At 39.0% G+C, this 14491-nt stretch overlaps 1 protein-coding gene across 1 annotated transcript in view; it reads right to left on the bottom strand.

The window, feature by feature from the left end:
- The window catches only part of nt5dc1 (5'-nucleotidase domain containing 1), a 65902-nt gene that overhangs the window by 19645 nt on the left and 31766 nt on the right, over window positions 1–14491 (bottom strand). Inside the window, exons 7-8 of the mRNA XM_042503095.2 lie at window positions 9448–9622; window positions 5299–5396 (exon numbers count right to left, since the gene is read on the bottom strand). Of these exons, the coding sequence (XP_042359029.1) occupies window positions 5299–5396; window positions 9448–9622 (273 nt within the window). The remainder of the gene's footprint in view (window positions 1–5298; window positions 5397–9447; window positions 9623–14491) is intronic.

Raw genomic sequence — 14491 nt, 5'->3', positions numbered from 1 at the left:
GGTGAAAGATTTCGTGTGAAGTCTGCAGACATCTGTCATCTGTGGTGTGCTGATTCTGTCATACATCAAGAGCAAACAGAGAAGCTGTGAGTAGGATGACTCACCCTTACAGGGAAAAAAAAGTAGTCAATGCTGAACAGGATGCAGTCAGTTTTCCCTCCCCCTGACCACATGGGACACTCAATATGAATTATTGCAGCTCAAATCCAGAGTTATACAGTCGGCATTGTATTCGCACAACCATGACTTTATATGGCCTCAAATATCTAAACAGAGAGAGAGAGCCGAGCTGCGTTCTGTCAGGATCTTGATAGGAAAAAAAGCTAATTTATTAACATCCTTCGCCAGGATTATATTAGGCTGTTCAAACAGTGGGTGTGTTTATTTCAATATGATCAAATGGGACACTCCAATATTTATCTGTTTTAATTCAGCTGTTTTAGTTTGTCTTCTCATTTATCTTTTATTTATTGGTTTATTCTGTCTTGATTGTATTTAATTCTATCAATAGTGCTATTATTTTCTGGCCATAATTCTGCATAATAGTTTGGCTCTTATTGTTATGTACCCTTTGCAACAAAAAAACCCTCTTGCTTCTGCTTAGCCTTGTTTGTCAAAGCACCTTGTAAACGCTGCTTTTAAAGGTGCTAAATAAAGTTGTTATTATTATTATCATTATTTTGTACATGAGATAACGACTAAAAAAAAATGCAAAAAGCAAGCTTATCACCGCCTTCAAAAAACAAAATTAATTCCAATAAAATAATTGGAATTTAAAATAACTGGAAAGTCTTTCTGTCATTTTTATTTTTGTTTAAAATTTGTTTATTATGTTTTTAATTTTATGTTTTTAGGGCATGTCTTTTATGTATTGTATGATAGAACTGAAGGCAAATTTTCACATTTGTGGACGATAAGGTTTTGTCATTCGTAATTACAATTACGCTATTAGTCACTCGTGGCTGCACCTCCACTCTTTAATTCCACTCTTTAAATGTTGAAACAAACATTTTGTGGTTATTTTTCCAAACTTCAGGTGAGTCAAGTGATTAAAACCACGCACATGAATGAGTTTCCTGCGAGGCTGGCACAGACATGTCTGCAGGCGCTCCTTATTGTCTGTATTACGACAGTCTTGTTTGCTTTCAGCTTTAACTACAGCTTATTGTAAAGGGCATGTCAAAGAACATTGAGATAAGACAAACACTGACAGCCTGTGATGCATTTACACGTGTAATTACTGTAATTACAGTGGAAACTGTTGACAGAATTTGGTTATGACTTAGCTGGAGCATCGCTTCGAAAAACATAGTGCCTCTATCTTTGTCACTGTGTGAATATGGCTTTATATTGAGTATTTAAAGAGATAAAAGACTCAAATTAAAAGGATAGTTTTGATTTTTAGTTTTGATGCTTTTTGGGAACCGTGAACCGTCCCTTTAAGATCAGGGGCAACAAATAATAAACACAAAGCCGATGCTACCATGCTACCATGCTGAGTTTCAAACATGTGGGCCTATACTGAGCATGGAGGGTCTAACTGGGTACACTTTTAACATATTAGAGCAATGCTATAACCTCCTCTGCAGCTTCCTCTGTGTTTTAATCTATGTCATGAGAGTTCCCCAAGTTTACGGCATTGTAAAACTAAACTGCTGGAATGTCCCTTTAATTCCCCTTTAATTTGGTACTGTGCCTCTATTTCACCCAGTGGTCTCAACAACAAGAATTTTTTTCTTTTTGAAAGATGATGTTTGTAGATTGAACTGTCTGACGAATAATGACAAACCCTATTTTTAATTGGGCTAAACAGGAAATATAAATATAGTCAACGTTGCCTGCATTTCACAAGATTATTTATCATCTAAAAACATTGTGGCATCATGACAAAAACCTGGCATTTTAAGAGTTCAGATTCACAAAATAAATGAATATTTGATATTTATGATTAGGACTGATGCAGGTTAAAAAATAACTTGATGAAAGCAGAAAACAATAATAAAGAATCATTTTTTTAAAACTTGATTTTGAAAAGTGCATTTTGTGCGCGGAGCTATACAAATGTGTGTAATATTAAAGTGGGCCCTCAGGGTTAATTAAACTAATGAACAGTATTTTAAATGTAGCAAGCTTTCCTTGGTTGTTATCTGGGGATCAATAGACCAGTCTCTTTGAAGCAGATAATTGCTCCTGTGGGTCAGACTGGTATTTAAGAGCAGCAGCAGGTTCAAAGCAGATCCTCACTCTCACTGTCAAGAAAACAGGGTGTTCCACAGAGTATCAGCCACCACAGGTTCAAACTGAGGTTAAATATGCTATAAATATTGTGACAGGAGAGAGTGAAAGAACAGGGATGAGCACCTGCACATGTGGAACTATACACACACACACACACACACACACACATACTCGTGGTAACAGCTGTGAGGACACTGGACTTTGGGAGAAAAAGGAATGAGTGGTATGTGGTCTGGCGCAAAGTGTGCAGCGGCTTAAAAGACGAGTTGTGGCATTTGACTTAAATAAAGGACGATGATGTAAAGCAGCTCGTTGGAGCCTGAGGTTGTCAGGTGATTTATGTCACACCTCTCTTTGACATGTTATTGGCTGATTGCAGCACATTACAAATAACAGTCTTCAAGGTTTTTCCACAGCTATATTTCTGAGCTCTGAGCTAATCTAAACACCAGGATAAAGAGAGTCAGTGACAAGTTTAAGCTTGATTTACTTTTGCATTTACGCATTGTCTAACGTGCATCAAACGTAGGGGTTAATTTTTCACAATGTACTATTTGTAAAGATGTAATTGCACACAGTACATTCTGTTACTTCATCTTTTACCTCGATTTGCTACTTAATCTAAATCTTTGTTTTTTTTAAGGCTGGACTCGCATAACATGCTTCCCATTTTTTGTCCACAAGCCATAAACAGACACCGTCCTGAGACATAAGAGTTTTGTATATTGTGTGTCCAAAATAATGCTGTAATAATACTCTTAATTCTGTGACTTCCTCCCACAGTCCTAAAACATGCACATTGGCTTGATTGCTGACTCTCAACGTCCATAGGTGTTAATGTGACATGAGTGGTTTTCATAACCATTTTTCAAATGCACAAAAAAACACGCTAAAAAACACCTGCTAATCTGGCTTTTTCACGTACATGGATGTTTTAATGTTAAATTTTTAATGGTTAGAAGTAACCTCCGTTTTCACCTCTGGCCTTTCTATGACACACACACACACAAAAAAAGGCCCCACACACAGAAAGGCATACTCATTTGCTGCAGAGCCATGTACACACCTCTGTCTACTGGAAATGGGAGAGCAGTCTACAGCCTATTTTTAGCAGGTTTACACGTTACACGCACGAAAGGTATGTCAAGAACTTATGTTGACACTTAATAGTTTGTAAAGTTCAGAAGCTTGAACAGTTAGTCAATATAATAATCTGTGCCCATTATTTCAAAATGCTTTTTTGATTTTTGTTGTGCGCTTGAAATGATAAGCATCCTCAGTGTGAAAGATGTTAAACTCAAAACACATGCGGGAAATTTTTAGCCACCTAACCTACACGTCCTTGGCACGTGGAAGCAGAGAGAGATCATGCAAAGGCTCCAGATAATCATTAAGTGAATCTAAGAAGAGTGAGTAAATGTTATGAGCTGTAGCCTGTCATCGCAACAAATACTTGGGAAGTGTTTAATCCTTTGAAACCTGGATTGTTATCACTTTTCTTGTGTTGCGCTCGGACACCTTCCACTAGGATTTAAACCTCTGGAACCCGAGCAGATTGGTTTGATCTATTTTTGAAAGCATGGCAAAAACGGCAATGAATAACTGTAACTGAATAAGTGCAGGAAATGTCCCACAAAATGCAAGAAATCAATAAAAGGAAAGTGACCTGGAAAAAAAATAAGAAAATATTAGAAAATTTAGATTTAGAAAAAAAATGTAAAAAAAAAAAAAAATTAATGAAAACAGTATATTTTTAAAAAAAATTATGTTATGGAGGGGGAAAAATCTTTATTTGGTGCTTCTTTAGGGTCATTTCTTTGTTTTTTTATTAATATTTCTTTTGTTTTGCAAATTTTCAGGTTTCAAAGGGTTAATCATGAGTCTTAAAACAATAAACTCTCTGTGTCAGATCCCTCTAAATAAACTTTTTTTTCGCTAACAAATAAAAATAAAAATAAAAAAAATTTCAGAGCGCAGAATAACAAGTGATGTTCCTGACTAAAGAAGGAGAGGCCAGTGTGTGCAGAGGCCAGAGGAAGAGCAGATGCTGATGTTTTTTTCTGCCAACGTGGCAAAACGCAGGAAGAGCGAGGGAGAGAGAGAGAGAGAAAAGAGAGAGAGAGAGAATATTTCACTGAGTGGATCATCCTGTCTTCACACATAATGCATCCCCAGTGTTATTGCTGGCAGAGAGACAATCCAGATGAGGGGGAGCATTCCAACAGGCTGCCCCTGTCAGTGCACACCTTTTAACATGAGCATCCAGCATCACATGCCCGGGCTAATGACAAAAAGGGGGAGACGGCCGAGGAAGGCGACCGGAGTCACGTGGATGGCTGATGATGAGGATCTGAGCCAGCGAAATGTTGGCGAGTGATTTTAATCTCACTAACACAACTTACATCTGTTTGAGATCTTCGCTCTGATTTAGAGTTTGAGGAGGTTACAGCTGGACCGACCTCCGATTCTCTGTGATCTGCTTATAAAATAATACAAAGGCTGTATGATATTGCAGCTGTCCAAGAAGCACTGCTATATTAAAGGGACATTTTACCCAATTTATAATAAAATATTGTATTATCTACCTAAAGTGGTATCTAGCTTTGAAGAAAGTTTTGATTTAGTGTCTGCAGGTTTTAACCTTCTCATTTAAAAAAATAAATACATAGAAGGCAATAAGATACATCAAGAATAATGACGCAAATATTACCAAGAAATTACTAAAAAACAAGAAAATGACCAGAAAATGGGTAAAAAAAAAAAAGGTCTGCAGTTTATACAAACTATTTGACTGGAAAGATAATTTTGAAGATGGATTAATGGTTTGAGCCATTTATTAAACAAAATACCAAACTTCTTTCTCAAATATGATCTGGTGTGTTTATCTGTCTCAACTGGATATTTTGGAGGTTTTGGACTGTTAGTTGGACAAAACAAGTGATTTGAAGTTGTTTTTTTTTCTTGAGCTGTGGGAACTTGTGATGGGAGGTTTTGTTTGAATGTTGGAGTCTACATGATTTATCAAATGCAGATAATGAAAGCAGCAATTCCAGTACTCACCAAGGGTCCTAAAGGGCCTTTGCTGGGGCACCAGGGAGAAGAAACCGGGCTTCAGGGCGTTTGTGATGATGACGTCAAACAGCTCTTCGAAATCCTTCCTGTAACAGCCGGAGAAACAACATTAACCCCTGTGATAGGGCGCCTGAACGCCGTGTGAGGGACAATGCCTGGACAGCATCCAAATACACTGAGTTACACAAGCACAAACAGCTCAGAGAAGCTAAACAGGCTGTACAGATGATGGAAGACATGGAGCGGTAAACAGCGTTCACATACGGGGGCTGAGGAGGGAATACTGAGATTAATAAACACTCCCACAGAGCCAGTCATGAAGTGATAGTGAGCATGTTGAGAGCTGGACGGTGTCTCCAAGGAGACCCTACAGCACAGAGCTGTATGTAAATGTGCAGTTTATATAACAAGGATATCTATAAAATCTTCCATTTATGGAGGAAAGTCTTAGGAACAGGAAGGACCTCTCACTGGGAATCTAAAAACATGTAAACCAGTCAGTTTGATAGATGGAAGTATGTATATGCAGTGAGCTGTTTTATTATATATATTTATCATATGATTAAACAGTTTGCCGTGCATACTCAGTATCAGAAGCTGACCGATACTGTTTTTTTATGGCCAATACCAATACCGATTTTTAGTCGTTAATGAGACCGATAACCGATTTTTGGAACTGATATGAATTTAAAATAAAAATGTAAATCATTCTGTCAATATTTAGAATTTGGAAAATATTAAAATTCAACACAACACTTTGTTAAAATGCCTTTAACAAATGTTTAATCAAAACAGAAACTTTAAAAAACATATAATGCAACTTCCTTGCAACTTTTTTTAAAATATAAAATCAAGTGAAAATTTAAATTAAAAAAATCAGTAAATAGATATAGCTCCCTGAGGTTTTACAAAGCTAAAAGCTCCTCCCATGCTGACATGTTTTTCACTCATTCTTCAATCATTTAAAAAAAAAATGCAGATAACGATAAATTGGGAAAATGCCACATATCGGCCACAATAATCAGCCAGCCACGATAATCTATCGACCCCTAACTGAGTACACCTTATATAGGCCACTATTACAATTATTACATCATTAAATGATGCATATTGAACAGCAACTTGTGTAAAAAATATTTAAATAGCCAGGCATCACATATTTACAAGTACCAGCACACTGGAGACTAGCATATGTGAAATACAGGGTACAGTCATATTTGTATAGATATGCTTTTAGAAACTAGACATAAAAGGTCCTATATTGTAAACACACAGATTTCAGTGTCTTTTTTAATCACAAAGCAAGCACATGACCTGGGTTTGAAAATATCTTAAACTTCGGAACGTGAGCAAATTGGTTTCTTTTGCCTTTTGAAAACAACATAGGCATTGAGCAACTTGGCAAGAGATGTCCCACCAATTGTCAGAAATTGGGAAATAAAAAGACCTGAAAATTAGTTTTAAAAGAAAGGAGAGAGAGAAAGTGAGAGAAAAAATATTGTAAGATAATAATAAATAACTAGGGATAAATGTCCAGAAATATAATAATAATTATTATCATTATCATTCATTTTATTATTATTCCATTTTTCATTTTTCCTTACCTTTTTTTATTTATTTTTGTGTTCTTTATGTTTAATATCTTTTTTTTTTATTTCAGGTAATTTTCTTGTTACTCGTCACTTAAAACTTTCCATGTTTTTAAAAGAAATTAAGCCACTTCGCCCTGGTTTTAAAGGGTTGAAACTAATTTTACACTTCAGATTGCAAATGCTGTCATGTTGTGGCTAATTTCACACAGTTGACGATCCTCGGCTCTGTCTGCAGAGTTTTCACTTTATTTCAGCCCGAAAAAAGCAGCTTAAAACACATCAGAGGACTTCACAACAACCAAGAAATCAATTAAGCATGCAGCGCTTCAGCCATAAATGCCTGGATCTGGTCGTGCCAAACAGTGGCAGCAGCCTCTCTGGACCGCTTGTTGGGTGCTGGCCAGCAGCCTCCTGTCAGACAGCTCTGGTCTTGTTGTGCTACATCTGACAGCTGAGTGTCACTGGCCTCCAGCCGGCTCACCACGCTGCAGCGGCTAGAGGCCTGCGGCGGTTTTCTCTACAGAAAGAGGTGCTGCCTTTCACAATAAAGTGCTTACTCCACAGTGAAGTGTTTACACTTACAAGCAATAAGACATAAACGAAAAGAGTTTTTGATGTGTGAATTTTAGCTGGATGATTGTGCTTACTTTGTACATTCACATGTACAAACTAAGCACAATCATCCACCAACAAACCTGAAGCTGGCTCAACTTCCTCTTTTTTTCCTAATCACAACATAAATCTGCACCCCCAGACCTTGTAAAGCAAAGATTTGAGCATGATTTTGAACACACACACACACACACACACACACACACACACACACACACACACATACACACACACACACACACTTGTTCACAGCTGGAGCTCTGACTGCTCTCCTCGGGAGGGCGGCACATGCTGCGTGCTGGAGGTCACAGGCACAGGAGAGAAGGGGAGGAGGGGAAGGGGGGGACAGGGAAGCAGCAAAGGAGAAAGGGAGAGAGGTGAGGAACAACAGGAATGACCGGGCTGCTCGCTGCCTTACAGGAAATGGTGAGAGGGGGGAGGGGCACTTTGGCCACAGAGGCCCCTGTGAGACACACTGCTTTACCTCGACCTGCTTTTTTTGCCTCCGCCGGACTACACAGAACAATCGGCTCTGAGCAGAAGTGAAAAAGCAGACCACCTGAGCAGGCGAGTGCGGCGTAAGATAACAACACCTCACAAAGAACAAGGAGGGCTTATGTTTGTTAAAGCCCAGCAGTGGCGTGGATATTGTGTTTTCTCAAGGCTCTCATGCTGCTAGATCGAGTGTATAACAGGGCTTAGGCTACACAAATAAGCAGAAACCGCACAGTTGTGCACTGAAAACAGAGGGAGGCCAGAAATGCACAGAGCCAGTGTTGAACTTCAAAGAGTCTGCCACAACAATGATCTCTTTTTCCTGCACGCATTCAATTATGAAATGAAGTCCTGGATGTTAATTGTAGACTGGTAAGTAATAGCTAACTGTGCAAGCATACAGACTCCAGTGATCATAAGCCTTCCCAAATAAGAACATTTGACAGTCGGAGTGGGGAGGCACAAGTTAAAGGTTTTTCATTTTTTTATTTTGCACAATGAATATTTATTGCATACACTGAGAAGTGTTGTATTTTTCATCTTTATCTGCTGGTGGGCCATTATGATAAGAGTGTGCATAATATGATGCCAATTCCACTACAGGAGATGGCTGATGAGCACTGGAATCAGGTGGGGAAAAAATGTGGTAATATCGATATCGGTATTGGTTATTGGCCAAATGAGTTATTATATATCGGCATATTGGATATCGGCAAAAAAAAAAAAAAATCAACTATGGTGAATTCTTTATTCAGAGCATTAATATGGCAATTATATCTGGTTTGGCATAGATGGCAATTTTTACATTACATATATGAATCTGATCCATTATATATTATGAACTCATAGTATATATATATATATATATATATATATATATATTTAATTATTTAAGTTGTTTCATTAATTATTTTGCAAATAATTATGAAGGTTTTGTTGACTTTGAGGTGACCATACCACAAATTGAGCACTATATTTTTGGATTTTGAGTTCAGTATTGACAGAGAAAATATAAAACTCTGGTTAACATGGTGTCTTTCCTGCTTCTTCCTCCTAAGAATCTACATTTGAGTGATAAACAGTCTTGTTGATGAGAATTTTTTGTACTTTTTGAGAAAGTATAAAAAAACAAAAGAAAAAAAACAAGAAAAGCTTAATGCTGAGGGCTGGCTGCTGGGAGATGTGTGAGGGTAGCACATGTGTGTGATGATGATGATGGAGAGTTCAGGCACGTGAGCCGGCACAGACTAAAGGAATGACTGATGGCATGTGAGAGCTGTAAGGAATGTGGAGTGGAAACCAAAAACTGCCAGTTCGGACTGAACAGGGGCTTTCAGGTTATTAATCCTGTGGGGGCTGTTAAGGTAAGCACTGCAGACCAGGTCCTGGTCTTGTTAATGAGGGGGCCAGTCTGTGGTCCCTGTGCAGGAAGTCTTACCCCAGGATGTGTTCACAGATGAGCCTGCAGTAGTCGCTATGGGAGCTGGTGATGAGGAGGAGGATTTTCCCGGCATTCTTCATGCTGCGCAGCCAGGTCTTGACAGAGTCGGAGCAGGGCTGCAGGTACCGGCCCGGGTCCCTCTTCACACTGGGGAAGTATGTCCCTGCATCATCTGTACAGAGACACAGACACTGTCAGCCATCCGGCTTTGATTTTAAAAACACAATACAGATGGGACTATCATGGTTAATAACATGTATATCAATAAATCATATCATATGATCCACAGAGTTACCAGATTTCAAACCACTTGAATTATGGGAGATTTTAGACACTCTTCTCGACCATCATCAAAACACCAAAGGTTGACTTGAACTGATAATAATAAGATAATAAGATAATAATCTTGATTAATATTGTTGTTGTTGTTGTTATTATTATTATTATAGAAGTAGAAGAATGGAATCTATGAGTCTGCAGTACATAAACTAATAAGATGTTTGTGTTATAGTACATACCATAATTCAAAGCACTGGGAGAAAATTCTCAGAGTCAGAGAAACGCTGTCTAACCAACATTCTTAAGTCATGGGAGGTTTTTCTTTTCTTCCCGTTATGTTTACATTAACAGGAATTATTGATTTATTTGCCAGTTAAAACACAAGTTTTTATCAGTCTCTTTGACAGTTTATATGGGCAAAGGATGAGGGTAACATCCTGAAAAATGCACATAGCATCTGATGTCATCTAGAGATTCATAATTGGGCCTTTTAAAGCCTTTCTGTTAGGTCGGCCCTTTTAGATTAGAATTCTAGATGTTTTTGGATGTTTTTGAAGTTTGTATTGATTGTCCATTAATGAACTTTACTTTAAAAGCCCTGCGATGTTAACCAATCACAGAGAAACTGAATGGTGATTGTGTCTTTTTTTTTACTTACTGGATGTGAGCACAATGCCCTCACATCCTTTGACTTTATCAGCACTGACTTCTTTGGAATTGCAAAATAACAAGCACTCAGTTCCTGTGGATGTGCCAAAAATGTGGAAAAATAAAGCAGCACATGAAGTAGTGAGGGTTATAAAAGTTTGGACATGCTGCCCTCCTGTGGCAGAACACAGGACTAATTTGAGGGAGAAAAAAGGTTAATTTAGGTTCTAAGAATGCAGTACAGGGTTCTAACCAGAAGATGGCGACAAACACAGACAAGCTAAAGCTGAGATCCCAAACCGGGAGCCCAACATTCACACCTTTGAACATGTCTCAGATGTAAACATTCGGTTCTGATTTTCACCAAAGTGTCTCAGAAGAGGAGAGAGGAGACATTTTGATTGTATCCACAGACCATTTCAGCTTTAGTTAAACAGAAAAACCAAATGTCTGACCCTCACAAAGTGGGGCTGTTCCTCTGGGACCCTTCGGTTCAAAGCCTGTCCTGCCTCATTACCCACGGCCAGGAAGGTCAGCTGAGGGAGGTTAGGAGAGCTCCCCTGCCAGCAGAATACCATGTCTCAGTTACATGTATGAGAGGATAAACAACTGACCTCACCGCAATCTTTAGAGTTATGATCAACAAGTACACTGCAGAGATACAGAGCAGAATTTCCAATGGGAAATGTACCACCCAAGTACACAGACGAAACAAGTTCCTAGGAAAGGGTCCACACATGTTGAACAGCATCAACGCTGAAAGTAGATTTCTAGTAAAATTGCCAAAATACCCAGCCAAGGAAGACAAGAAGGATATAGGTTGCACCTTAAAGGGAACCATAGTGTTCAGTCTACTAAAAATCCCACCTAGTCTTTTTAGGTTTTTTGCACTGTGTGTCTTCATGGGAGAACGTGAGTTGGAGAAAACTACTGAGAAGTCAGAAGAGCTCAAATGGCAGGTAACTGAACAACTAGCGTCGGTTAAATACTAAATGGAGCCCACCGACAAGGAAAATGGCGTTTTGCAAGCTAATGTTAGCAGGGAAGATGTTTCTTTGCTTTAAAGAGGATATAAAGAAAGACTCGAAGGAACAGCTATCTGAGGTTGGAGCGACACCCCAACCTTGCCAGGCAATCGACATGGAAGCAAGCAGCACTGTGACTAATGTGTGTTGAAAGAAAAAGGCAGACAAAGTATCCTCCAGCATCTGCTGTCGATGTTTCAGGATGCCACTACTGATGCCAGGATGTCAACAAAAGCACAAGTTTAGGATTTGGAAACAAGGACAAAAATGGTTAGGTTTAGGCAAAAAAAGGGTACATAAGTAGCTGTAGATTAAACAAACAAATCACATTCATACGAGAAGTAAACACCAGACTCACACATTTAAGTCCGGGGTTTGTTGGATCTACTACCACCACTCCCATCCGCCCTATAGGCACCCTCACACCCCTCATATTATGTCTTTACTGGCAGTGTTTTAACCTGACACCATCCAGGGGCGTATCATGCAGACACGACAGGTTTCATCTAGCTGCATTATCAGCTAATGCCACCTGTTGGCGTATCATGCTGCCATGGCAGATGCTGTTTAATGGCATATCATTACACCCTGAGCAGTTCTGCCCAGCCATGTTCTGAGCTGACACTGCCCAGTGGCGAATCATACAGCCGTGAAAGGTGGCTTTTGACTGCAGGATCTTAATCACTTTAAAGGCGGCTATATTTGATGACTTCAGAATGAGAACAGGGCTAAGATAACCCATGTTACGGGGCAAAACATGAAAAACGAGAAGAAAAGACAAGGATTTAAACATGAATTTAACTCTTCGAATGGATCAAAATATACAAGAGGGGTGGGTATACTGACTTCCGGAAGAGTCAGGCGAAGAGACGTGTTAAGAATATTATCAGCCAACTTGATCTTGTTTTGTCTTGTAGGTTCACAGTGATGCCTTCTGGCCGCCGCTATCATGTATCTTCAAGGAGAACTAATAGATACTCCAATTCTTTCATTCCTTCTACTATCAGGTTAGTAAATTCTGACAGTAGTCATTCTAAATGACATTTTTAATGCTATTTATTTTAGTTATTTTCATCTTGTTGTCCCTCATCGACCTCCGCTTGTCTGTTTATTTGTTTGTTGATTTGAGTTTTTGACATGTAACATATTGTGTTGTGTGATTGTGGACGGGGTATGCTGCAAATTAATTGCCCTCTTTGGGACCGATAAAGTTGTCTGAATCTGAATCTGAATTTGAACAAGTCAGCATACATCTACTGTTAAGGATAAAGAAGGCAGATTCATATTGATAAAGGGAAAAGTTGATGAAAATTTGTTTACCATCTTCAATGTATATAATCCTACCAGCTCGAATTTAACATACAAATACCAGTGTGACAAACTGATCCCGTTGTACCCTGCAAATTTTTGTTTTTCTGAAAATAAGGTCCATGGTGGTCTATGGGATGAGGAGGGATTTCACCTCTCTATGGCTGAGTGCATTAAGGTCAGGCTTATACTGTGTGATGGCGCTACATGTGATCAATCTGCAAGTCCTACAGAGGAAGAGTCTATTTAAAGCTCTGCTTGGACCATCACCAGCGCCTGCTTACTACAGCATGTGTGTGCAGCAGAATAAAATATGCCTGTGTAGACTCTGGCTGTGAATGTAGGGCTGAAGTGCCCCGAGGGCCCGCAGGCATGTGGCTGGGCACCGGGCCTGCTCGGCTGGAGAGTTGCCCAACGTCAAGAGAGAGAAAGAACCGCAACCGGCAGCAGCTCAATCTCTCACACACATCAAAGGAGCCTGACAGGATACACAAATCAACAGTTGCAGTGCAAATTAGGGGCCGAGCACGGGAGCGTTACACAAACAGCCACACTAAATGTGATGAGGGGGCAGAATCTAGAGGCACGTTCGTTTTCTTAATGAGCGAGGAAGATACACATAACATATATGAAGGAGATAAACTTACCAATTTTCTCATTATATTTGGGGGTAATCATGCTCTGTATATATAAAACACATGGAGGTGATATCTAAAGGGAAGCTATAATCTCAAGCGTTTTCTCTCAAAAAAGGCATCCAGACAAACTGTGTTTTCCAGCACCTGTTGGAACCACATGGAAAACACTGCCGGGCCATTTTGTCTGTGGACTTTCCATTTTTAGCAGAGTGACCACAAATTGCTGCATCATGTCCCTCGTGGTTCACACAGCTTTTTTTAAGGTCTTTGCTCCGTGACAGAGGACGAGAATCTTGAGATAACAAAAAATGCAATAAAACCAAATATAACTGTGACCAAAGGGGACATTCGAAGTCTATAAACTCCTCATCCTTTGTATATATCCTGTATATATAGTATAGTATATTAATGCGTGTTAAATATATGTAAGATTTGCTTATTCCTTCAACACTGCATAGGTAGAATGTAACATTAAAGTGCGACATCAAGTGTTTAAGGCTAAATTCACATTATGGTCTAGTGTATTTCTGTTTAAGTTGACATTAACCACCAGTACTGAGCTGTGTTGGGAAAGTTATTTTAACCCTTTAAAACCTGAGCAAATTGGCTTGATGTCTTTTAAAAACATAGGAAGAAGGCAATAGCAACTTGAGAAGACATATGCCAAAATTAGCAATAAACTATAGGAAAAAGTGCTTCTGTAGATCTTGATGACTGAAACTGTAGTCTCATTGCCTGTCATATCCCTGCCAAAATGTTTCCAAAGGGATTATTTCTGCCCAGCTGGACAGAAAAAAACCATCTACAAAGTGTGCATAATATCTTGCACAATTCAGCTTATCAAAAGCAAAATATCTCAGAATGATGGCTTCGTTTGCTGCAAAATACATGACAACGAAATATATCAACTGAAGAAGCAGGTCCTCATCCAAGAAGCACACCAATTTGCACCGCCATGTTACCACAGTGAATGGACAAACTCATAGAACTGTTCATATTCTTTGTATATATGTTATAGTCTATGCACGTGTTATGTTATGTGTGATTCAAACTTGATTAAGGTAAATATTGGTGCATAAGATCATACAACAGGCCGCACACAAACCTGCTGTGTAGAAACTGTATGGCAATAATGGCAAAAAC

The sequence above is a fragment of the Plectropomus leopardus genome, chromosome 16 (assembly GCF_026936395.1).
Source record: "Plectropomus leopardus strain MGB_pleo_1.0 chromosome 16, ASM2693639v1, whole genome shotgun sequence".
Lineage (NCBI taxonomy): Eukaryota > Metazoa > Chordata > Actinopteri > Perciformes > Serranidae > Plectropomus > Plectropomus leopardus.
Note: the sequence above shows the minus strand (reverse complement) of the source record. Positions and strands in the feature narration are given on the sequence as shown.